The sequence below is a fragment of the Notamacropus eugenii genome, chromosome 3 (genome assembly GCF_028372415.1).
Source record: "Notamacropus eugenii isolate mMacEug1 chromosome 3, mMacEug1.pri_v2, whole genome shotgun sequence".
In the NCBI taxonomy this organism is placed as follows: domain Eukaryota; kingdom Metazoa; phylum Chordata; class Mammalia; order Diprotodontia; family Macropodidae; genus Notamacropus; species Notamacropus eugenii.
In genome coordinates, this window is record NC_092874.1 from 471,231,647 (window position 1) to 471,258,495 (window position 26,849).

Sequence of the window (26,849 nt, forward strand, 5' to 3'; positions counted from 1 at the left end):
AGTGATTTCCTTCTCCTCCTGTCCCCAGTGCAGAATGAATTCTGATATACTCTTCTTTTAATTGACTTGATTGGCACTCTTTCCAGGAACTCAGCACTTTATCCTTTCCAATGTTTGAGTTAAAATCATCAAGTACTTCCTAGTTCTGTTGAAGATAATCACTTTCATTTCTTCATTTACATTAAGCCAAGAGAATTTCAAAACCACTTAATGATCTATGTGTTTGAGTCTTTGTGGTTTACCCATGGCGGCTGTGGAACATCAGCAATTTTATGCGCTCTCCCTGAAATTGGGTTTGCATACTAATGGCTTTTAAATTGGGTCTATCAGTCTCCCTCTCTGCCCATCAATCAGGTCCCACGCCTTGTCCTGTGAACTCTTTCCATCAGAGGAGTGATCAACATCAATCAAGCTCTGATGGGATATTCTAATACAGAGATGAAAGATGGAGGTCCTGGGGTCATGGACCCATCAGGGTCAGTTCTATTAACCTTCACCAATCAAAAGTAGGGTATTGAAAAGAGTCATCAATAAGTTACTTTTATTTTTCCTTTCAATGGAAAGATTCATAGGGCCCAAAGGAAACTAAAGGATTCACTCACCTACCTTTGTATAGGACCACTCAAGCAACTGAAGAGACATGGAATAATTTTAAACCCTTTAGAATCTGTTTTGAAGTTGGGAGGTTCTTCCTGTTATTTTATTTTGTAAGATATAATGATATCTTAAATTGTTTAAAAAACATTCAGAAGCAAGGAGGAAAAGGTTAATAAACATACTTTTAGATGGAAAGGGTTGGTATTTGGTTAACTTTTTTTTTTAAAGTCATTGACTATTTGTTTTCTTTTCATGTCAGTATTCAGCCTGAGAAGTTATAATATTTATTATTTTCTGCTTCTTATAGTAGCTATGAAATCAAAACATGCTTAACATGTCACCTCCTCAAAAACCTTCAGTGGATCCCTAGTGCCAGAAGAATACAGTCCAAAACACAATAACTTACAAGAAGTGAATATTTATGTAATGTTTTCCAGTTTAAAAAATGCTCTCCCTATAACAATCCTAGGAAGTTGTATCATCATGTCCATTATACAGAAGAAGAACTGAGGCTTGGAGAGGTTAAGAACATGTTCAAGGTCAAATAGTCATTAAGGGGCAGGGTCCAGCTCTTCTGACTTCTCTTTCACTATACAATTTATATAATGCTGTCTCTTTACTTCTAAGACTGGCTGTTATGACCCTCTGCCAGTCTTGCTGCCATCTTTCTTTCTGCCATCTTTCTTTCCTATTACTTTCCTCAAAAACTCTTTACTTTCCCCCAAATGATATACTAGTTCCCTCCCCACCCTCATCCCTAAAAAAATAACTCACAACCATGTAGTGCTCTGGGGTCTATGGTTTGTAAAACACTTTCCTATGACAATCTTGTAAGGTAGATGGTACCAATATTACAACCAATTAAATAGAAATTCTGGGAGGGCAAGCTGCCTGCCCCCAGCTACCTGGTGGTAGAGCCAAGATGCAAGCCCAGATGTCCTAGATCCATATTTAGTTGTCTTTCCAAAGCATCATGATAACATAGTGTAAGGGAAAGCATGCCACTTGGAATCATAGCACCTGTGGAGTACTTTGAGGGCAGTAGAAAGTATTCTGGATTTGGGGTCTAAGAATGTGGGTTTGAATTCCTCTGCTGTGGGTAGCTGTCTGTGTGATCGTGGTCCAGTCCTTTTCTAAGGTTCATCTTCCACATCTCTAAAGTGAGAGAGTTGAATTCATTGACCTCTAAAGGTCCTTGCAAATGTAGGTATATGATTGTTGGACTTTCTGATCCATGGTCACTCCTGCTTTGAAATCTGTGCTACTATCCTGTCCTTTTTGGGACGCCTTTCTGCTCCTTGGCTTACCTTACTCTACCCAGCCTTAAAGCCCTGGGGTCCAGGAACTTATTTTAAGGCATTTTAATAATTGCTCTTCAATATAACTGACTTCCTTTGTTGTCCCTATATATTGTATTCTAAGAAGACACCTAACTGCCAGAGACCAGCAAATATTAAGATAGGGAGATAAGAGAACACCTAATATATACCAGGTACTGTTCTAAGTATTTTTATAATTATTACTTCATTTGGTTCTCAAAAAGAATCCTGGAAAGTAGGTACTATTTTATCACCATTTTACAGCTGAGGAAACTGAGGCAGACAGGTGAGGTGACTTGGTCAGGGTCACACAGTGTCTGAGGCTGGATTTGAACTCAGGTCTTCCAGATTCCAGGACCAGTGCTTTATTAGCTAAACCACATATTGTCTCTAGAGCTCCTATGAAACCCATCTCCAGGCCCACTGCTTCTATGGAGCTTTGCCCACTGTTCAAGCCATAGTCATCTTGGGACAAATGGGATATAGTTCCTGAGAGCTAATGTAGGAGAGTGTTTCCTGCTGGGCTGCCCGCCCACTTCCTTGCTTGCTTACGTTGGGTCCTCTGGAGGCTCAGGGTGCAGGCTCTCTGGGGGACAACAAGTCAGCCCTTTCATACTGGGCTGTTCTTTGTGCTGCCTTTAGTGCAGGTGGAGTTTCAGATAGTTCACTGGTTCATATGAGGCAGAGAGGGGGTGCCCTGGGGCAGAGAGCTGCTCCTGGAAGTCAAGAAGACCTAAATTCAAATGTGTTCTCTCTAGTGGTGTGACCTTGGGCAAGTCACTTAACTTCAGTTTCCTTGAATGCCAAATGGGGATAATAGTAGCACCTATCTGGCAAAGTTGTTGATATTTGTAAAGTGCTTATCACAGAGCCTGGTCCATGTCATTCAACGTGGTGTGATTTGGTATTTCTTTGTATCTCTGCTCCCTAGTACAGCTTCTGGCACATGGTAAGCCCTCAGTAAATGTTTGTTGACTGACTGCCTCTGCTTGCTGAGTCTGGAGATGCCATGGCCAGGTTGGATGTCAAGAGAATGAGTTTGGTGACCATAATAACATAAAAACTCAATTTCCAAATTTCATAAGAGATTCTATCTGTGTCAGCATCAGTCAATAGACATTTATTAAGTCCTTCACATGTGCTAAGCTCTGAGGACACAAAGGAAGGCAAAGAAGATAGTCCCTGCTCTTGAGGGGCTTACAGTCTAATAGATTTGGAGGGAAGAGAGGCCTGCATTGACGGAACTGGAGATACTCTGGAGTGATTGAAGGAATTTCAATTGGATGATGAGGAGGACCAGGTTGTTAAAGAAGTGGAAAAGCTTCAAAAAATTGAAAACAAGAATAAAACAAGATGGTTTTATTATACCCCAGTTCCAAGATGAGTGATTTCCTGGAGGTGGATAATTGCTCCACTGGTGCTATTTCAAACCCTCCATGATAAATCATGGAGGTCTTGATAAATCATGATAAGTCAGAGATGGTCTTTAGGAGCTGGTGAAGACAGAAAAATGAGTGATGGTCCTCTTCAAATTTGGGGAAGCTGGTGCTCGGAAGGGAAGCCCAGAGTCCTTCATCAAAGGGCCAGTCAGAGATTGTGCCCCTCCCCAGGCACTGTGCCAGGAGCTGTCCCCCCTCCCTCCTATTGGCATAGCCTTCAAGAACCCAGTCTTACCTCCTCCCCACGTCTTCTCTGTTGCCTCATTTTAAAGTTTTTCTTTTCATGTTGCTTAAAGATTGTAAGTATTTCTTAGTCATCTCCTAGTTTCTGAAAGAGACTGAGCTTCTGAGGTATAATTCTGGCCACATGATTTTGTCACTCTAGGTATTCAGTAGGTGCTAATTTTTTTCAGTCTTCAGTAATGTATTGTAGAGTTTCTAACATTTCTGAGAATAACCTGCCTTTCTTATATTACTTTAATGTGCTTAAAACTATATAATTATTTTAGAAGTCATATATTGTGTATATATGTATATGCATGTGCATGTGTGTGTATATAGGTATCTATTTATCTACATACACACACACACACACACACACACAGAGGCAGCAGTTTGATATAGTGGAGAGAAGTTTGGACCATGGAGTCAGGAAGATCTTAGTTCGAATTTTGCCACTGTTACATATTAGCTGTGTGACTGTGGGTAAGTAACTTAACCTCTGCATGTTGTGTTTGGTGCCTTAGGCAGATAGTAGGACAACTGAAATGCTTCTGTCTAAGATTCTAAATTATGGAGAGTCTGGATCATTGGAGGGGCTTTGCAAAGCAAGAGTTCCTGACCCCAAGTAAGCCACAAGTCCAGTACGGGGTGCTTAACCCCAATGTGATGCACATCATCTTCCTCATGTAGCATATATGCAATATAATTTGAGTTATTTTCCTAGGGTTCCACTGCAGTCATTAGCACTCTGAGGTCATTAGCACTTCCTGGAGTTGGGATTTTCCTTCTAATCTCCTCCCCCCATGAAAAATTCATAGGTTCCTAAATTTAGAACTTGAAGGGACTCAATAGGTCATCTAGATTAATGCCACCATTTTATAGTCCCCTTCTTCTCTCCTAGTTCCTTGTGGGGCAAAGTTCCTTCCCAAGTGACAGGGGATAGTTAAGTGTTGGGATCTGATCAACTTACCCATTTTAAGGTTGAGGTTGGGAACTCATTATTTTTATATGGGGATAGCATGTCCCAAGCCAGTTAAAAAGCTTATATCCAAAAGATCTTGGAAGGGGACAATATATATCTATATCTATATCTACATCTATATCTATATCATATAATCACAGCCTTTAACAACCTTGAAAGACTTAAGAATTCTGTTCAGTGCAATGACCACTCACAATTCCAGAGGGTGAAACATGCCATTCACTTCTTGACAGAGATATGATGAATTCAGGGTACTGATGGGTTCATATATTTTTTTTGTACATTGCCAATGTGGGAATTTGTTTTGCTTGATTGGGCATATTTTTACAAGAATTTGGTTTTTATTTAATTTATTTCCAATGGTGGGAGAGGTAAAGGAGAGAGAGAAAATAGATGTTTGTTAACTGGAAAATGTTTTTTGGAAAATATATTCCGGAAAGGTGACAGTACAGGTGATAATTTCAGGCCTTATGGCATTTGGCAGGAAAAGGTCTTTCTGCTCAGACCTGTCATCCCCTCTCAAATTCCATTTCAGGCAGATGCCTGCTCTCACCCTCTCCTTGTCTCCTGGAATGGGCAACCATCCTGCCAAGTATGTGAGTAATGATTCTGACCCGGTCATTCCTCTTTATTTTGTATGTAACTAGTGCTTATCCATTGACTCTCCCAGTAGATTGTGAGGTCCTTGAAGGGACTGTTTTGCCTTTCTTCGGATTTTCTATGCTTAGAACAGTCCTTAGCTCAAAGTAAGCTCTTAATAAATGCTGTTGATTGATTGATAGATGAATGATGGGAAGGGAGCAGACACACAGCACCTGAATGATACACACAGCCTCTCTTAGATGGAGGGTAGCATGGTTAACTGCCCACCCTTGTACCCATTAATGATTACCAAGTTTCTCAAGTTTGATCACTTGTGAAAGATGAAGAAATTCCATCTAACCAACATTTATTAAGGATTCCCTATGTGCCAGGTCCAGTGCAAGGCATTGTAGGAACCAAAGGTACATAGTTGCCTGGGTATGGTGATGTACAGCTGTAACCATTGAGGCTGGTGGATTGCTTGAGTTTGGGAGTTCCAAGCTGCGGTAACACTAAAGGGGATGTGATGTTCTCGATGTCTGGCACCAATCTGGAAAACCCTTTAACTCCAGGGCCACCAGGTTGCCTGAGGAGGGGCAAACAAACCAAGGTGGGAAAAGAAATGGATCAAAGCTCTAGAACCAACAACAGTGCAATCCAGCCCACAAGTGGCTAATTCCCCTTTAGGCTGGATGAAATAAGGAGACCCAATCTAGGTACATAGTAAAACAGTACCTGTGAGCTTACATTCTACTGAAAACATGTAGGGACAAGAACTTGGGCCATGACTCCTGGCTCAGGCTTCCCTTCCACTTACCTTCACCCTGCCTCTGTTGGATTTTCTAGTTCTTGTTCTAAAGCTCAGAAATCATCGTGGTGTGTGTGTGTGTGTGTGTGTGTGTGTGTGTGTGTGTGTGTGTGTGTGTGTGTGTGTGTGCTGAAACTGATGCCCTTGTGACCTTGTAACTTCTCCTGAGGCTGGACATCTTCATCTCTTTCTAAGGAACACCCCAGCTGTTGAGTGTCCTGAGCATTCATGTTGGTGGGTGGGGATGGGAGAGCAGATCCATGATTTCATTTGTCTAGGGAACTCCCACCATGGAACTTCCCTTTAGTGAAACAGCACAGTAACTCTGGAACTAACTCTTAGTCTAATTAGAAAGTTGCCCAGGGGAATGGAGGGTTGAAATGATTTGGCTGGACTCACCCAGCTAGAATGTCTCCGACTCGGACCCAGTGTTCCAAGAGCTGCCCCTCGATCCCCTTCTGGAGCCTGGAGATTGGAGATGTCTTTCAAATATGAAGTAGTTGGAGGGAAATGCGAAGGGAGAGTGGAAGACCAAACGCGCTCCCCCTTTGGTTGTGGGTTTAACCAACAAGGCCACCCTGTTATTCTTTATAAAAGCAGAAGAAAACGCTAGACTAGTGGGAAAGGTGTAATTTGTTACTCCTTAAGCTCAGGGCTTTTTGTGCTTTAATACCGAGTGCGATCGCAACTTCGGATGTAGGAGGAGAGGAAAGAGCTGGGGGCAGCGGAATGAGATGCTTCTAGGGCTGCTCTTTCCCTCTTTCCCCGCTTCTCTGGCGCCTTCGCAGTCACCCAGGGGATCGCTGTGCCCGGGCTGTTTGCCTCTTTGTCCCCGCTGGGCAGAAAAGGAAAGGCTTCCTTTGACTTTTCTCTTTTGCTGGTGCTTTTGTAGAGCAGGGAGGGTTAACAGAAGGTGTGGGAGCCCTGAGAGTCTGGGGGTGCTCAAGGCGGGCTGAGGCCTCTCAAGGACTTTCTTTCGGTTTGGTTTCTCCCCCTTTGTAACTCAGTGTGATCCTCTCCCCCCGCACGCCAATACCCTGCAGACAGTTGTGTGCGAGCCTGTGAGAATAATGTGTGTGCGCGCGTGTGTGAACAGAGGCAAGGCGACTGACAGACACACGAGTCTTCCTCCTCCTCCCTAGCAGCTTTCTGGCTTGTTAGCAGAGCAGTTGGTAAGTGGAGGCAAGGGAGCCCTGGGTGAGACACAGGATGGTACACTTCCAGCAGAGCCAGAGGAGTGATCGCGGAGGGAAAGTGGCAGGGAAGCCCAAAGGCTAAGGCAGACCCGGAGCTAGCAGAGGGTCCCTCTGGGGAAGTGCGAGCCTCTCCTTCCTTCTGAGAGCGGACTACCGGCCCCCCAGTGCCTCGGCTTTCCTTCCTCCCCTCCTCTTTCTTCTCCCCGCTCTCCTTCCTCCCCTCCCCCTTTCTTTCCTCTCCTCCTTCCTCTTTCTCTCTTTCTCTCTCCCCACTCCTGCTTCCCTCTCCGCTGCTGCCCTTCTACTCTTCTCTTTCCTCCCTCTCCCTTTCCTCTTCTGGCTGGCTGCCCTCTCCTTCCAAGCCGCCCCCAAAAGCCTTCCCTCCCTTACTCCCCATCCCGCCCGGGGGTGAGGGGGAACATGGCCTGGGGAGAGGAGTGCCCCTGGGGGCAGCCCTGAGCTGCCGGTGCGGCTGACGGCAGACTGGGGTCCGGCCAGTTCCGCGGATCCTCTCAGTGACGCGCGGAAGCACTGCCTCCAGTCCCGGGGCTCCCATTGAGGGAGGGGAGGGGAGGGTCCTTGGGTAGGGCAGGGCAGGGCAGGGCACGGGGTCTGGACGCAGACCCATGGCCTCGCTTCTGGCTTCTGCTCCCTGCTGAAGGGGCTGGGAGGTTCGGGGGACTGCTGCAGCTGGACTGGGGGCATCCCCAACGCGGAGCTTCACGCCAAGCGCTCCCCTCGCGTCCCAAGGCCATGGAGTCCCCCACCAAGGAGATCGAAGAATTTGAGAGCAACTCCCTGAAATACCTCCAACCTGAACAGATCGAGAAAATCTGGCTCCGGCTCCGCGGACTGTGAGTATACCGCTTTTCAGGGTTCGCCCCTGCCCCTGCCCCTACCCTTGCCTACCCATCACAGATTCCCTTTCAGTTACCCCACCAACCAACCAACCAACCAACCAACCAGCCAACCAACCAACCAACCAACCAACCAACCAACCAACCAACCAACCAACCAACCAACCGCATGTTCTGCTAGCTTTTTGAGAAACAGCCCCAGGAATTCCACATCTACCTCCTTGTTAATTACAGTCATCCCAATCCCTCTCAAAGCCCACCCTCCCATCCTCCAACCACTGTAAGCTGGCTGGTGATGGGGACTCCAGCTGTGGGGAGGAGAGAAGAAACACATCAGTAGGTGGGACAGGTAGGGTCAAAGGATTCAGGGAGAAGCTTTGGATCCTTATGCTCCAGCAGATAAGTTTGGGGACATCATTAGGATACCTGCTGGGGGACCGCTTGTCTTTGCGGGCTGCTCAGCAAAAACAAAAACAGAAAATATCCAAACCCAAAGAAACAGCAGCCACACAATCCCAAACCAAAGCCCATTGGGAGTGGCCATGGGACACAGGCTGGGGATGGGATACGGAATGAAATATGGATAGTAAATCCTCTCCACGTCCCATTTTAATTCTGAATTTGCCCAGAAGCTTTGCCAACAGCAAAATGTTGTTGGAAAGGAGGACTATTTGGGGAACAGTATGGGGACTGAGGAGAGAAGGAATAAGGGCCAAGGGTCTCCTAGCAGCAGTTGGAGAACAAGAAGTAGGGCTTGGGGCTTACCAAACCCTGACCAGCAGGTGCTAGAGGGTTCTCCATTTTGCTTTTCTCTGGGAAGAGAGGCAGGTTTATTTCTGCCTGTGTTGCTTGCTTTTTGTGAGTGTGTTTGTGTGTGTGTGTGTGTGTATGTGTGTGTGTGTGTGTCTGTGTGTCTGTGTGTGTGTATGTGGGTGTGTGTGTAGGCATCCATGAAGAGATTTGGCCTATACTGTGGAAATATTTTGTAAACACTGAATTAGTCACCTGGATCAGTAAACTGGACAAAGAACTTTCAACTGCTCACTTTCACTTGACCAGACTTGTTTGAGAGACACCCTATCTCTCTGGCCCTGGCCTCTGGAGCTGGTCTTCTTTTAATTTCTCTTGTGATGTTTCTTGGAGTCCCCTCTCTCTACCCAGAGAATGGAAGAGAAGGAGAGAAGGAAATACTGGAAAACTGAGTATTTGCTCAAGGAAACCATGTCTAAGTCAGAACTTTGGGCACACATTTCTGTAAAGGGCTACCAATTATTGTGGAACTTGTAACAATTCAAACCCAAGTGAGGGATAGAGCCTAGGCTTGTAATTTCACTAGTATGGGAATCTTGTAGTGAGGATATTTCTACCGATACAGGTCAGTCAGGGCCTTCTCTGCAATGTATGCTTTATTTAAGCACTGAGAGATGGTCAGGATAGCCTAGCCAGTATGTGTCAAAGGTAGGACTTATACCCAGGTGTTCCTGGCTTCAAGGCCAGGTCTTTACCTACTGGGCCACACTATCTTTCTTAAAAAGAAATATTCTTTAGTAAATGAATTCAGAGAGCCATCTCATCATCAACTTTTTGGACGTCTGTGCAGAATCATTTGATTTTGGAAGAGTGCTGCTCATCCAAGGATCCTGGATTTAGAGCCTGAAGAGACTGTAAGCCACCTGGTCCAACCCTCTTTATCTTATTGGCATTCACTTAAGGGCACACAGCCAGGAAACCTTGGAGTCAGACTTGCACTTGACCACTTATTTATTTTTACCTGCCAAGGATGATGTATTCCCCTCCCTTTGAGCTGAATCGAACATATTCCACTTTTGGGGACAAGTTAGTAACCCCATTTGGGGAGCGAGGTGCAGTTTTCTTTTGGAGGACATGCTGGAACTACCTGTGGAAATGGGCTCTCTGTGCTGTCCCCTAGCACCAGTCCTTTGTTCAGGTGTGGCCAAGGGTGCCTTGGGCTCCTTCCAGGGATTCAAACATCAGTTATTCTTCTCAGGCTTCTGGGGTTGACCAGTTGACTTGGCTGCCCTTGGCAATAAAACCTTTTCCTGCTTAATGGTATTCACATGGTTCTGCAAGTTCTTTCTCCCCAAAGAAGGAGGAAGCTCCTTGAGGTCAGGATGTGGTTTCATAGTAGGTCTGATTCCATGTGTCTGTTACTCTTCATTCTCTGTTACGCCTTGCCTATTAGAAGTATCCAGGGTTTTCTGGTGGAATATTCTTTAACTGTGTTTCTAAATCTTTCCCTTGCCCTCTCTGGGACCCCTGACCTGTAACACCCAACATGTAGAGAAAACCTTAAGAGCTAATGTTTGCCTGAAAAAGCCCCATCATATGATAATTCTTGTTCTAACTGCTCTCATGACCTTTACTGTCCTTCTGCTACTACTACTAGTGATGAGGTGGCCTCATTATTGATACAGTGGCCAGATGGCCTTGGAGTTAGGGAGACTTGGGTTCAAGTCTTGTGGCAAGACTAGCTGCAGAACTTTACGTAAGTCTCTTAGACTCTCTATACTCTTGAAGACAGAGTAGGTGCATTTAATCTACATGGGTATGGGAGTCCTTTACTGAGATGAGATCATAGATCCAGTGCAATCCCTCCCAGTCCCATCTCCTCATGGGGCACATATATATATGCTCATACGAGAGGAAGTGTGGCACAGGAAGGAGAGAGCTGGCTTTGGAATTGGGAAGGCCTGAGTTCAGATCTCCCCTATGACAGAATGGCTGACTGTCCCTAGGCAAGGCAATTAAGATCAGTTACCCCCAGCAAATCTCTAAGACTTTATAAGTTACAGATCAATTGCTGATTGGCATTGACAGAGGGAATTTCCACACAGCATTGCTCTTACTTAGGAAATCATAGATCCAGTCCACACACACATATATAATACACAAACATATGCATACATATATAATACAAATGTATACATATATAAAATGAATTCTTTCTCTCCCTTTTTCTCTCCCTCTCCTCTTTCTCTGTTTCTCTCCTCTCTTTTCCTTTCTCTGTCTCTCTGTTTTCTCTCTCTATGTTTGTCTCCTCTGCTTCTCTTTTTCTCTGTTCTCTCTCTGTCTCTCTCTGTTTCTGTCTTTCTGTGTCTCTGTGTGTGTCTCTTTATATATATATACATACATACATACATGTGTGTTCATATATATGAACAAATGTATATGAACCTGACAACCATCTTTTCTATGCCTGCTCAAATTCACACCCTCCTGATCTGTTACTCCAAATTAGCAGAGTGCATCAGGACATGGGCTGATGGAGCTATAATGGCCTGTCGGGTCTGGAAATTGCCCAGCTGCGAATTAAGCCATAAATCACTGCTAGTGAGCTATTGCCATGGCTCTGTTCAGGGATCTCTTGGGTAAGTCATGTGTGGGATGAACTGACTGCCTATAGCCATGTTTCCCTCATGGACCCAGAGTCTTGGCACTGTAGCTGTGATCATGAATGTTATTACTTTGGCCCAAAGGGCACCCCCCACTACTTAGTTATGCTTTTACCTTAAAAGTGAATGAGTATTGGGTCAACTTCTCTGGCTGGGGGTAGGTGGGAAATTATATGTCTTGCCTCCTTGGGTGAACTTGCTGCATGACTCTAGGCAAGTCACATGGACTCTGCAGTGACGTTGTCACTGACCGTGGAATGATCTGAATCATAGAGGAAGTTCTGACCCTGGAATGAAATCACAGAGCTAATACATTGCTCCTACCCAGGACTGGAGATGGGGAAAGGAAGTTGCCTTCTCTGCCCTGCTGGGAATTTCCTTGAAGGACACTCTCTCCAAAGGACCGAAGGAAGGAAACTAGAAAAGAAACAGATTTCCTCCCCTCAGCTCAAATGAGACAGTATTTGTAAAGCACTTAGCATATTTCTGGCAGCAGTGGGTATTTAATAAATAGTTATTCCCTTCCCCCAAGACTCATATGAACTTAGAGGCATGGCTGGGTGTATTACATCCAAATGCTGCTGATTTAGTGACTGTCATCCCAGGGGATTGACCCTTGTTTCTCCCTAGTGCATTACATGCAAAGAGGCCATTAACATTTCTCTACCTTCATGTAAAACTAGGAACACAAAGAGGGAAACACATCCTGAGATAGCTGATATGTGACAACATATATCAACACATCTGTCCAGAATATCCCCATGAGAGAGCGAGGCGGTAGGAATTTTTAGCTCCAGTTCACGTGTGTGGACTCACAGGCACAAACAAAGATAATTAATATGATTTGCTAATTATAGCTGATGTTTTCAGAGAACTTGATGGTTGTATGAGAACTTTGCTGACTTCATCTTGTTTATTCCTTGTTATGTGAGGGAGGGGCTGCAATTATAATCTTCATTTTACAGATGAGGAAACTGAGGCATAGAGAAGTTTTAAGTGTCTTGTCTAAAGTCTCACAGCTAATCAGTTCAGATGGGATCCCACAGCAACTCAGAATTAGAGGCTATTGGAGTTGGGAGGTACCTTAGGAATCATCACATGCCTGACCAAGGATCCCCTCTGTAATATGGCTGACAGCGCATGAATAAATAAGTGAATATAAGGCAAGTGGTCTTCCAGCCTTGAGAGCCTCTAGTAAGAGAGGAGCCATTACCTTCTGAGGAGGACCAGGCCACTTCTGCATGACTCCAATTACAATCCTTAGATCAAGTCCTCATCTTCCTCCCCCACCACTCTACCAGTTGCTTCTCAGGAAGCAAAACATCCACATGAGATTGAAATACTTGGACAGAGCCATCAAGTACCTATCTCCCAAGCCTTCTCTGTTCTAGGCTCCGTGTTTCTAGTTTCTTTAGTCTATCGACCATCCCAGTGACATCATCAGAATGTGTTCTGTCTTGTCAATGTCCTTCCTAAAACGTGCTGTTCCAACTGTGGTCTGACCAGGGCAGATGATAAAGTAACTATCATCTCATTCATTCTACATGTGATGCCTTTAACACAGAAGAGAATAGTGTTAGCATGTGTGTGTGTGAGTGTGTGTGTGTATGCCACTGATTACCAATAAACTTGCTGCTCACTAAAATTCCCATAACTTTTTCAGAGGAATGTTGTCTAGTATCAATTCGGTACTGAGGAATACACAACAGCCTGTGGGACTGTGGCCAAGTCCCTTCACTGCTCTGAGTCTCAGTTTCCTCATTTGTAAAATGAAGAGGTTGAGTTAGATGTTGTCAGGTCCCTTCCAGCTTTGATCCTATATCTTGGGTGGAGGAAAATTCATCATGACCGAGTGACATTGAACTTGCTGAGAACAGTGAAATGTTCTTTTGTTCTCTCTTCCTTTGTTTTGGAGGGGAGAAGCAATCAGCGTTAGGTGACTTGCCCAGGGTCACATACCTAGTAAGTGTCTGAGGCTGGATTTGAGCTTGGGTCCTCCTGAGTCGAGGGTTGGTGTTCTGTCCACTGTGCCACGTGGCTGCCCCGGTTTTAATACTCTACTAGCCACTTTTTGTTTGTTAATTTTATCCTATCCCATAACAATGTGGAAAAGAAAAAAAAAAAGCAAGATAATAGTTGAGAAGTTTTGCCTTCTTATAATCATCTTCTTGTCTACCCGAAAATATAGACTTGACCTTTCTTTAGTCTCCTTCTCTCCCCAGCATTGCTAAAAAATAAGATCATTTTTACTGTCCTTGGCATTTGTTGGTAGCTTCAGTCCATTCAGCTTTTTGCAATCCTTACATTAGCCTGGTAGGCTTTGGTGAGGAGCTCCCGTTGTTGCATCCACATCCACCTCCCCTTTCCTTCTATATTTCTGATTTGTTTGGGGGTTTGAAATGTCATTCTTGAGTGCTTTCCATTCTGTCTGAGATAACTTCCTTTGAGGCTCTTGGCTTCTACCTAGCCTTTCTTGGGCTGTCCCCAGATTTGGAATGCATGGCAGACTGTGTCCAGCTTTCTTCTTTTTGTCTCTCCCAAACCTTAAGAAGGAGCACCTACTTGTCCCTGAGGTTCCCATCATTTCCACCTTGATCACTGATTCCTCTTTATTGGTGAGAACCAAATCTAGAATAGCAGTTCCCTTTTTTGTTTCCCATCCTTTTGGAGAATAAGGAAGTGAATAACAGACTTGGGACTCAGGTCTAAGAATCGCCTCATTGGTTTATTTAGTTACAATGGGAACTCCTTGAGAGGAAGGATCATTTCATTATTTATTTTTCTATTCTCAGCTTGGCACATAGTAGGCACTTAATTAATGCTTATTGATTGATTAATCAATTGTGAATTGCTGGGATGTGTCTCCATTCTTCCCTTTCTAACCCCTGTACCCCATCTCCCTCTTTAAATAGATGTCATTTACAAATATGAATTTTAATTGTCTCTTGTTGAATAAAAAAAAAAATATCCCTGTGTGATTGTCCTTAAGCAGGTGATAGGATTCTGGCGGTGTCCAAATCGATATTTACAAAATAAAAGGTCATTGTCTAGTTTACAAAAACAAATCAAAAAACATTTAGTGAGCACCTACTAGGTGGCCGTCATAGGATGCAAAAACAAACAAACAAGAACAGTTCCTGTCCTAACAGGGGAAACAACATATATTGTTGACATATAATTAGATACAAAATATATTCCAAAAATTCAGTGACATTTTGTGGGAGGCACTAGCAGCTGGGGGAGGGTCAGGAAGTCCTCATGTGGGAGGCAGTCCTGGAGCAGAGCTCTGAAGGAAGCTGGGGATTCTAAAGGAGAGATGAAGAGGGATTGAATTTGATGCAGAGACAGTCAATGCAAAGGTTCAGAGGCAGGAGATGGAGCTGCAAGAAAGTTAGTTTGGCTGCCCCATAGAGTGTAGAAAAGGGACCGTAACAACTCTTCAGGCCCTGAACCCCAATCAGGGCCCCAGGATCACAATGGAAATGAGAATACAGAGCATAAAACTAAAGCACGTTAACCTGAAAGTTGGATTGTTTTCATTCACTTATTCTTTGTCCTTCTCAAATTAGGGAGAGAACACTGTCACCGGGCTGTGACCAAACTAAGCCAGCCTTCGCCTTTCCTCCCTGATACCACCTAGAGTCCTTTGCTCCTTGGAGGATGAGAATGAGATTGAGACCTCAGAGTACTTGAGGGATCTCATTGACTCAAAACGCATTTTACAGATGAAGAAATGGAGGCCCCGAGAGAGGAGTAATTGTCTGCCCAAGGTCAAAGAAGTGGTAATTACCAGAGCTGGCCACTTTTGGAGCATTTTAATGTTTGCAAAGTGCTTTAATAGCTAATAATAGTTGGCATTTCTGTAAAGCTTCAAGGTTTGCAAAGTGCTTTGCAAATATTATCCCATATTATTCTTACAAAAATCTGAGGAAGCAGGTGCTATTATTATTTCCATTTTACAGATGACAAAACTGAGGCTGACAGGTTAAATGACAGCGTTTCAGAACCAGTAAGTATCTGAGATCAAATATGAACTCAGGCTTTAGTGATGTATCTCGGAGTTTAAACAGAGCTGTCACCAAGAGATCAGCCCCATGAGCAAGTAGAATAACATGTTCTCTGAGCCAATCAGCATGGAAGATGGCAGCAATTAACTTCTAAGAAAATCCAGTGTGTGTGTGTGTGTGTGTGTGTGTGTGTGTGTGTGTGTGTGTGTGTGTGTTCCCATGCATGCCTTGGAGGGGGTCAGGGTACATAAGTCTTTATTCAGGTGAAAGTCCCTTATGCCCTGTGACCACCACCATGGAGTGAACATGGAGACCCTGAGGCTGGGACAGCACTTGGTATGGTCTCCATGGGGAGGAGGCATGCCTCCTAGCAGCTTCCTGTTTCAATGAATTATTCTCATTAAAGAAGTGCTAACTAATTTCAGTTGGTTTATACCTGTTAAAAGAATAGAAGTGCAATTATCATCCTCTAAATTTTAGTGTCTGAGGCAAAACCCCACTTACCTCAGCCTAGTTACAGCCATGAGGAAATGTCATACTTCTGAGGTTTCTTTTTCTAAGAAAAAAATTTGGCCATCTTTTATTTTTCCATCACCTTCCTTTTCCAGGATCTCCTCCCAGAAAGCCATCCTTTGGAACAAAGAATAAAACAATAAAGAAAACATAGCAATACAAACATATAAAAAATTCTGATGTTATATGCAGTGTTCTTTGTTCATGGTCCCCCACCCCCACTCCAGTGTCTGTAAAGGAGCGGGGGAAGGGTCCTTCTCTTATCCTTTTTTGGAGGCCAAACTTGGTCATTATCATTTCCCATTCAGTTTTTTATTTTTGTTTCTTTTCATGGACACATAACAGCCATAAGGATTTGTAAAGTGCTTTAAGGTGAAGCACTGGGTGTGTGGCATTTTATTTGATCCCCACAGCACCTCTGGGAGGTAGATAGTATAATTATGTTCATTTTACAGATGAGGAAACTAAGGCCACGATAGGTTAAATCACCTGCCAAAGGTTAAGCAGCAAGTGTCAGAGGCAAGACTGAACTTGGATCTTTCTGACTTTAAGTAAGGTGCTCCTACCCATTTTGTCTCCCAGAGCTGTTTTATAATGATTATAAATAATAATAACTTTTATATAGCACCTACTTTGTTCAAGGTACTGTTCTAAGAGCTTTACAAAATTATTTCATTTGATCCTCACGACAATCTTGGGAGGCACATTTATTTATCCCCATTTTGTAGATGAGGAAATGGAGGCAGTGAAAGGTTTAAGTGAGTTACCCAGGGTCACACAACTCCTAAGTGTCAGGGGCTGGATTTGAACTCAGGGATTCCTGACCTTAAGTCTGGTGCATCCCCAGCTACCACCTGTAGTCATTTATATGCTGTTTTCCAGGATCTACCTGTGTCAGTTTTGCATCAGTTCATGTAATCTGTCTCAGGCTTCTTCATTTTCATCATATTCACTGTCTTACAATTGCTGAGGTTTCTTAAATAAGCACATCTTCTGGAAACTGTTGGTGATGAACCTCATTTTCCCCTCCAGACTTTTTTTGGTCTGATACAGTTTTCTTTTCAGTGTTTTCCACACCCTGAGGGCTGTTTTGCCTACTTCAGCTGGCAGAAATTGGTGAAAGATTTTCAGAGGCTCTCCTTGGACCTTGACTTTGCTAGGAAATATGTACAGTTGTTCATTGTCTAGTGGAAAATATGAATATATTCTTCCCAGATGATTGGGAGAAGGAGGGGTCATGTCTACAAAGGATCAGAGATGGAAGTGACCCTATAGGGATCAAATCCACTTCCCCCACCCCCTCCACTCTATTTTGTATATCGGAAAAAGCAACCCAGTCATGTTTTTTTATCCTGGATTTTTCTTACTTCCAATCTACCATTCCTGATCCCGTGAAGGACTTCAAATCCGTTTCTAAACTCTTAGTTTCTGTGGATCCCCACTAGCCCTGAATCATTCAGATACATGATGTCCTACTGGATCAAGAGAACTGCTTGCGTCAAGCTCAGTTATGTTTGGCATATGTTACTACTACATTTATCCTTATCTGAGGTGTCATTTATTTATTCCTCCCATGAAGCCACCAGGGAGCTCAGAATAATATTATGTTTCACTTTATGTAGATCAAAATCCTTATGGTGCATTGGCTAAATTTTCCTTATATAAGGTAGGGAATCTGTTAGTCTTATCTAAGGCTCCCTGAAAGCAGGGACTATCCTTTGCCTCTCTTTGTGTCCCCCATGCCTAGCACATGGACATCCTTAATGGATTGGAATTTAAGAATATCTCCAAGGACCAGACAAAATGTTGCATCAATAGACACACCTGGTCCTTCCAGTGCTAATAAATGCTAGTTGATTGACTGATGACATCAAGGCAAGGGGAGCTGCCCCAGAGAGAGTACACGACATTCTCCAATGGATATTGAAAGCCTTGATTGTCTATCACTTATCAAAATTTAGAGCCTGAGGGGAGATTAGAAGTCTCTAGTCTCATTTTACAGATGAGATAATGTAAACCTAGGGATGTTGTGACTTGCCTTAGGCCACACAGCTATAGATTTTTCTAAGTGGAGACTCTCATTAAAAAGCTCCAACATAGTTAACTGCTGATTTAATTTTTTTTTTTTTTGCCCATGGTTTCCACTTGTTTTGGTCAGAAAGCAGCCCTGTTTGGGAGACTTTGAATGTCAAGTCCCATATTTCTGTTTCTAATTTCTCTGACCCGGGGAATAACCCCGCTTTTTCTTCCTCAGTTTCCCCAATCAGCAAATGGAGGGGACACTAAGTGATCTGTCTCGTATGACTTTTTGAGAGGTAGCTCTGAAAAATGATTTTTGACTCGCTGGTCCATAAAAGGGCATGGGATATAGTTGGAGATGGTTCCTGTGGGGTTGAATTGTCTAACAAGGACATAATGTAGTTCTAGAGCAAATGTATAAATACAACTTGTTAATGTTATTCCAGCAGGCTTTTATTAAGCGTATAAGCATTACTCAAGCATCTCCTGGCAAATGTTAGTCAAGTGCATAGCAACAGATGATGAAGTTAAGAAAAATGCAGAGTTTCTAGCTAGAACTCAGTTAGTTGGGGAGGTCAGTGGTCTATTGCTGTTTCAAACAGTTTCTGTGAGTTAATTGAACATGCTTAGTTTGATTCAATTCTAGAAACCTTTATTGCAGGCACTGTGGTTTGCAGGGATTTAATGACCTCTATGGACCCCTCCAGCTAGGGCTATGATCTTATAATCCCTCGCGCTAGGGCTACACACACAAAAGGGACATTATTCCTGTCCTCCAAAAACTTCCATTCTGCTGAAAGGCTGCAGTTGGTGCGCAGATCAGGAGGTATATAATCATTGGAGGAGGGGGAAAGAATTAACAACTAGGGCATTCAGGAAGACTTCCTGAGCCTTGATGGAAGCCAGTCATTCTAAGGGGTGGCAGAGTGGAGGATAGTGCATTCTGGACATGGGGTACAGTCTGTGCAAAGACATGGAGATTTAGGATAGAAAACACCAAATGGCCAAGTGTGATTGGGCATAGAATGTATGAAGGGAAGGATTTATAAAAACAGTTTGGAAAGGTAGACTGGAGCCAGATTGGGAAACGTTGGAATGTGAAGTTGAAGAGCTTACATTTCAGCCTAGAGGAAATGGGAACCAATGAAGCTTCTGATGGGTGGTATAGGTCTGTGTGTGAGGGAGATTATTTTAGTAGCTATGTGGTGAAGACTTGGAGGGAAGAGAGAGTGACTGTGGGGTTACCAACTATGAGACTGTTGAGAACAAGATGATGCCAAAGTTTCATTAGAAAAATCAACTCCCCAGGAAGGTCACAGAGTCAGCAGAGATTAAAGTCCAAGCTTCCTTTATATTAACATCAGAGTTGTGCAGGCCATGGAACACAGCAAGCATTTAATAAATTCTTGCTGGTTGACTGACTGAGTTTAGGAGAACTGATATCCATAATTGAACTGAGCTATATAATAAGATGACTATTTAATTTTTAAGAAAGATTAAATTATATTAAGCAGAGTTTGAGTATTGAAGGTATTTTACCCTATTCTAATGCCTTTTAAACTGGAAATCCATATTTCAGAAAGGGAAGTTAGCATATTCATTACTGAAGGTCTTGTTTGTACTTTTATTGCAAACGATAATTCTTTGCTAACTTAATTAACATCTGCCTTGGCCATAAAACATCTGTATTATTATTACAATCAGTTTTCTTGCTACATTTTAGGAAGGGAAGATACTGTTAAGCTTGAAAGTTTCCACAGTGGAGCCTCCAGGATGGTGAAGGCTCTTTTGTGGGAGATACAGGGCTAAGGATAGGATTGGAGACTAGACCTGAGAGAGTTCACTAGTTCAGGGAAATCTCAGATGAGGAAACTCCACCTTCCAGTTCAGATTGCACCTTCTTTCCAATTTGCAGTCTTATAGAGTGGTCAAGTGGCTTGGTCAGGGTGTCATAGGTAGGACTGGAAATTATATCTTCTTGGCTTCAAGGTCAGCTATTACACACCATACTCCTTTACTCCTACACACTGTCTATATAATTCAAGTCATATGAAGATTAATTAAATCAGGGGGTTAAAATCTTTTTTGTATCATAAACCCCTTTGGGAGCTTGGTGAAACCTATGGACTACTTCTCAGGATCATCTTTTTAAATAATTATGATAAAAGGAAATGCTAAAGTTCACTTAGTGGTTAATGAAAATAAAGACATGAAAATTTGTTTCCCATCCAAGTTCACATACTTGCTGAAATCTATTCCCGGACCAGAAAGAATTCATGAATAAAAGGAAGGGTTGAAGGAGCGGGGGATGTTTACATGGAGGGGAGGAGATGGAGGGAAACATGATAGTTGCCTCCTAACTCTAACATTCTGTGGTTCTTTAACGTATTTAAAGAGACAACATATGAAAGAAGGACTAGAATTGTCTATTTGACCCCAGATGGTAGAACCAAGAGCAGTAGCCTCTTAGATAGCTACAAAGAGGGGATTTTAGGTTTGATGGTCAGAAAAAAGTACAAAACTTCTTAACAATAAGTATTACTGGAAAGTGAGATGGGCTGCCTGAGGAGGGAGTGTATTTTCCCGCATTGGAGGTCTCCAAGTCAAGGCTGGATGACCATTTATCAGGTATGTTGCAGAGAGAATCCTTATTCAAGGCTAGCTTGGTCAGGATAGTTAAGAAGTGCCTTTCAATTTTGAGATTCTGTGACTCCTTTAGAAAGGCTGCTCTCTGAAGGTATAGAAGGCAGCTGGGTCCCAGATAGGAAATCTGAGACCTGTGTACAGTGAGTGAATGCCCAACACACACATACACACACACATTTAAATTAAGCATCTTACTGACTTATAACAAAGACAAAGGAGAATTCATTCAAACACTCAGATGATTACACTTGACAATAACAGTTTAAACATGATTCAAATTAATTAATGAATTTATGAATTGTTTTTCCTTATCTTTGGACCCAAGTACCAAAGAGTTAGGTTACTATTTCCATATGCTCTAAGTACTCTGGGTCCTCTTTTCCAATATTCTGTGGGGGGAGAAGTGGGTTACATGGAACTAGGGATCATAACCTCCAGAAATTGGCCACTACATAATGATTTGGCCACAGCAATCTAAGAATGGACAAAAAAGAGAAAGTACTTGTTAATGAATGATTTCACCTTTGGATGTGAAGTATGTTTAAATATTTATTTAGGTGATAGAATTTTTTGGAAATTTTATCAAGTGGATTGCATGTAAGTGGTCCTTGTGGGCATCCTCTTCTCCCATTGCTTCCTCTATCTTTTTTCTGATGTTGGAATTCCTTTTAACTGAGCATCGAATTTTTCATGCCCAAATAAGTGATAAACCTGAAAATGCAAATACTTTTGGGACTGTCGTAGTCACACCATCATGGAGCTCCAACCACTTACAAATCCACCAGCCTGTTATTTCCTCTTATTGTTTTCCTCATTTCTTATGATTAGCCTGCCATAGACAGCTGGTATGACTCAGAAGTCTCTTGCTTGACCTGACTTCTCTCCCAAAGTCAATACGCAGACTATGGACTTCAATTTTTCAATTATTGTGCAGGCAAGTCTACAGTGTAAACTATCCAACTCCAATTTTATGTTAAAGCCTGCTTTTTCCCCAGAATAAGACTATATCAACAATCCCTGCCACCAATCAGCTTAACATTCCTTCCAGTACTTAGATGGAGAACTTACCAGTAGTTCTTGGGACATTTGTAAAGTTATTTTTTAAAGAAGAAATCATAAAAGGAATATAAAAATTGCTCAAATCCAAGGACTCCTGTTTGAGTGAATAATTTTCCCTCCACATATGAGTGGCACACAGGATGTCCAGGCATGGATGGGTTGTGTTTGGCACCCATGGAGGGGAGTATTCACAATGTTGAGACCTTATATTCATCAGGGTGTTGAGTATAGTCAACTCTTCATTGTCAAACGATGGATCAATAAACATTATTATTAAACATATACTATGTTGCAGGAACAATGATAGGCCTTAGGGATGCAGAGACAAGGATGAAATAGTCATTGCCTTCAGGAGGTTTATTATAGACGAATAGGAGCAAGTATCATCTCCAAGAATTCAAACATCTGAACTAGACAATCCAAAAATCTCTTTTTGACTTCACAATACATTTTTTTAACCTCCATTCTAGTGGGAGTATGTCTAGTGTGGTGGGAACTCAGTCAGAGTGCTTCAAATCACATGAAGAAGCCATGTAGAGATCACTTGCCTTAGGAGTAGGAGCTGGAAGGGTTTTTGTCCTGACCTCATACCACACTTTTGTGTGGCTTCTTTACATTGTGTTGGGGATGCACCATCTATGGTCACCTATGGAGAAAACTTAGCTGCAGTCTCTTTTCTTTCCATGCCTAATGGTTAGATGCTTCATAGCTTCCCAAGATTAAGGGAAGAAAGTAGGAATTTTGGCTTAAAAGGTCTCTCCTGGTACCTTTGCAACCTGGGAATGTGATGAGGTAGAGACTTAGGTATCCTTTGGCTTTGAACCTATGAGAGCTTCCTTGAACACTTGTCCTCTCGATTCCCAAACTGGATCAGTCCCATGCCCATAATTTGATTTCCCCGTTAAGAGAGGAAGCCTGGAATAGCTGGGCTTGAATATTTCCTTAGACTGTCACTAGTTGGGCAAGTCACCTCACTCTCTGAGCCTCAGTTTCCTTAGTGATAAAATGAAGATAATAGTACCATCCACCTCACAGGGTTGTGGTGAAGTTTAAATCAGGGAGCTGGCATTTATACAACTTTAAAGGTTTCAGAGCACATTTGCACACATACACACACACACAAACACACACACAAACACACACGCACAAACACCCACTGTGATTAAGACTAAGCAAATGTATTTTCAAATTGTAATATAGAATGTGCTAAGAAACCAAGAGAGGGCTTGACTCTAATCTTGCTTTTAAAACCAAAGAAATTCCCCAAAGGTTCATACTGAGACTCTTAGACCAGAAATTTCCGTTTCCCAGCATTTGAGAGAATCAGTACACTAGGGAACATTTGGGCTTGGAAGTCAACTCCTTCATTCTGACCAGAATATCTTTTTTTTTTTTTAAACAACTAACTGCCAAGTATGTGTAGGCAGGATCATGTTTTCTCGTTTTTGCAGTCAAACATTTTCGTTTGCCAATATCAATATAGCCTTTTGTTTTTAGCCCACGTGTGCATATTTGTAGGAATATTAAGAGATTGACTATGTCTATCATAATCCTGGAGCAAAAGATGGAGAATTGTAGGTGCTCAGAGTGGGGTGGAACCTAAAGTCTCAGTTAATCCAATCTATACCTGAACTTTCCATGGCTGTGGAAGGAGTATTGGAACCTGGAGTCTGGGGTCCTAGATCCAAAATTTGCTGCCATTCATTTACTGCCTGTAAATCTGCCTTGGGCAGATCACTTAATCTGAAACCCTGTCCCTCATCTTTCAAAGAGCAGGTCACTGTCAGCTCTATCTCCTAGATCCCAAGCCAGCATCTTCCTCGGCCTCAGTTTCCTCATCTGTAAAATGATCAGACTAGACTAGATGGTCTCCAAACTCAAAATCTCTGATTGCACCAACAAGAATTCATTCTACAGTATATTGTGATGTCCCTGGCTATCATGAACTATTTTCCGTAACTGCCTGGGGTCTGTGAGTGCTGTTGTGTTAACGAGGCCAAGGTCCCACATGGTCCAGCTGCCTTCCCTCAGAGCCACAGCCAAGGGCTGGCTGTCTTGCAGAACATGGGTGTTATTCCTTACCATCATTATTGTTTTGTTATAATCTCACAAGAGGGATCAGGTGAGAGAGTGGCTCATAGGATCCTGGATGGTGTAAAATAAAGATTTTCCTGTTCCTGGAAAGATCATCTCAAAGCATGCCCTCTTCTGTTAGGGGACTTATCTTGTACACCAAGGACAGCACATGCATTACAAGTGATTCAAGTTGAGAATGTATGCATAGCCATCTAGGGCAGAGATGGCTGTTCCACTCCTCTCTGCTTCATTCTCTCTTCCTCTCTTCCCCCCCACCACAGGTGCTCCAAATCTCTTCTAAAGCTGCCCCTCCTTCCTCCCCCCACCCTCTCACCTGGTCTCTATTTTACCAAAAGAATAGAGGAGACTGGTGGAGAGCACCTTCTTCCCTTCTCTACATCTTACAATCCCTGACATCCCCTCTCTCCCTATCTTCTTTATTTGTCTCTCATGGCTTTTCTCCTTGACAAGGAATACCCTACTGCCATCCTTTCCCCTCTTCTCCAGCAGGTCCCTTTTCTATCCATCCCTCCCCTCACTTGCTAATCCTCAGTAGCTTGTTATTGACTAAAACCTTTGCTTCTGCCTACAGATATACCTGCCTCTCCATCCTAAAATAGCCTCACTAGCTCCCATCATCCCTGCAAGTCATCCTCTTATCTGTCTCAGCAGAACTCTTTGAGAAGGCCACTATTTCTTCTTTATCTCCTCATTCTTTTCTAAACCTTTTGCAGTCTGGATTCTGACCTCCTTGTTCAACTGGACCTACTGTCTCCAAAGTTACCAGTGACCTCTTAATCATATGATAATAATAGCGAGCATTTTAGAACACTTTAAGGTTTGTAAAACGTGCAAATTTATTTTCTCTTTTGATCCTTACAACAACTCTATGAGGCACATGCTAACATTAAGTCCATTTTCCATTTGAGGAAACTGAGGCAGATACAAGTTAAGTAACTTGCTCAGGGTCCTATAGCTAGTAAATGTCTGAGGTTAGATTTGAACTCAGGTCCTCCTGACTTCTTATCAGCCTCCATCCCCTCAATCTTCTTGGCCTGTCTGTAGCATTCATGTTGACCATCCTTTCCTTCTAGAAACTCTCTTCCCACTCGACTTTTGGGACACTGATCTTTTCCCCCACCACTTCTAATGCCTTCTGATATATTTCGTACACATGTTCATATGTGTCCGTTGCCTCCCCTGATAAAGAATAACCTTGTTGATGCCAGGGACTCTTCGCTTTTGTCTTTGTTAGTCCTTGGTTCATGGTCAGTGCCAAGGTGCGATAAAACCAGGTTCTCAAAGTACTGAAGTGTCTCTTTGTCTCCACATGCTCTCACCCAAGCACCTTTGTATAGCCCTTTTGGGGCTTACCCTCCAACCTCCCCAACCCCAGAAGTTTGGCTCTTCAGAGGGAAGCTGAGGACTTCTCTTATCAGGCTTTTGGAAAGGGGCAACCCTGGAGGTTGTGGCTTCTGATACTAACCTTCACAAGGTCCCATCTCACATGTCTCCATCAAGATCAATAAGTCAGTTGACATTTTCTCGGTATCCTTGGCTAGTTAATATCCATTGGCTTTCTCCAAAGGTGTATTTACTGAGAAAATATATCAAGGAAAGAAATTATGAAAACATCTCAAACTGGGAATTGCATTCTCTCCTCTATATACACACACTCAGTCCTAGGCAGAGTGGGCCCTAATAATAACAATAATGATAATAATACCTACTGAAGTACAGATGTAGGGAACCCATGTGGCTGCCGGGTACCTTGAGACTCCTGGTCCCTGAGAGTCCTTTGCTCCCTTTGAAGGGTTCCCGCCGATTTTTCTTTGGGTTGCATTGTCCTTTGTTTGTCCAAGCTAACTCTTTGCAGAAGTCATTTTTGGGCTGTTGCTTCAGTCGGCTGCTGGGCTGAGTCCAGCAGGTTAGCTCCTTGCCAGAATTGACTGCTGTTGCCCCTGACTCTGGGACTCTAGTTGCTCATGGGACCTGGGATGCCTCTGATGGGTTTCCTAGGGTCACTGATCATCTGGGAGCTTTTTTATCAGGATACTCATTCCCCTAAGCTCAGGAAATTAGAAAGACAAACGGGACAAACAGGCTCTAAGCTTTCACTGAGGCAGCTAGGTGGTTCAGTGGATAAAGCCTGGAGTCATGAAGATCTGAGTTCAAATCTAGCCTCAGGTGCTTATTAGTTGTGTGATCTTGGGCAAATTAAGTAACCCTGGTTGCCTCAGTTTCTTCATCTGTAAAATGAACTGGAGAAGGAGATGGCTAAACCACTTTAGACCTGCCAAGAAAATCCCAAATGGGGCCAGGGAAAGCTGGACAGTACTGAAGAAGGATAACAAAATACTTTCATGATCCCTCCCCCACAACAAATAGTCTTCCTCCTTTGAAAAATGCCAGGAGAGAGAGCAAGAGATCATTTGTTTCACCTTACCCTCTACTCAATCCAGCCTCTGAGTCAATAGCCCTTCCAGCCTCTATGTCCAACTAGAAAACTTTTCTTTATTGTGTGGAACTCATGGCTCCTTAGTCACTCATGGCTAGAAAGTGATTTCCTGAACTTCCAGTAATGGATAGAAACTGGGCGAGGAGTTTTGTGCGTGATGTCAGGACGAAGCCCTAATTGGCCAATATCCCGTTACATAATAATACATACATTTTATACACACATATGTACACATACACACATGTGAAGACAGAACTATATCTATACATATATATGTATATATGCACTTGTGTGTATGTGTTTATGTATTGATGTGGGGAACTCTGTGTATGAGAATGCCTTCCCATAAAGCAAGCACAATCCATATATAAGTATAGTATTATGTATGTAATATATGTGTATACATACATACATAAATACATGTATATATACACATAAGCCCTGGGGATCTCTCTGAGACACTGGGGTCCAGTGCTGTGTTAGTCCCCTTCTCCCTTCCTCTCCCCTCCAAATTGGGAACATGCCCTGGTAATTCTGTCATCGTACTGACTGAGCCTTTTTCTGTATCATGTGGGTGATCACAGCTCTACTTAGCAAAACCAGTGGTGAGGTCTGCTTGCATACGGTGACTGTAATTGGGAAGGCAGGGGTGAAGA

The 26,849-nt window shown here is 43.0% G+C and overlaps 1 protein-coding gene and 1 long non-coding RNA gene across 7 annotated transcripts in view; one reads left to right on the top strand and one right to left on the bottom strand.

Annotated features, from left to right (window-relative positions):
• The window catches only part of PDE1C (phosphodiesterase 1C), a 573,123-nt gene that overhangs the window by 277,732 nt on the left and 268,542 nt on the right, over positions 1–26,849 (top strand). Inside the window, exons 1-2 of one of the 6 annotated variants that reach the window (XM_072598890.1) lie at positions 6,209–7,121; positions 7,807–7,999. The exons of 3 other annotated variants lie outside the window; for them this stretch is intronic. In XM_072598890.1, the coding sequence (XP_072454991.1) occupies positions 7,899–7,999 (101 nt within the window). In that variant the 5' untranslated portion in view covers positions 6,209–7,121; positions 7,807–7,898. Of the gene's footprint in view, positions 1–6,208; positions 7,122–7,737; positions 8,000–26,849 lie in introns of those variants that run through there. 2 more of the 6 variants (XM_072598892.1, XM_072598891.1) reach the window with 2 other exon arrangements.
• LOC140497689 (uncharacterized) lies at positions 5,456–9,060 on the bottom strand. Its single transcript, XR_011964815.1, has 3 exons — positions 8,768–9,060; positions 6,349–6,414; positions 5,456–5,727 (listed from the first exon to the last, which is right to left on the bottom strand). It is a non-coding gene; the product is annotated as an uncharacterized lncRNA (long non-coding RNA).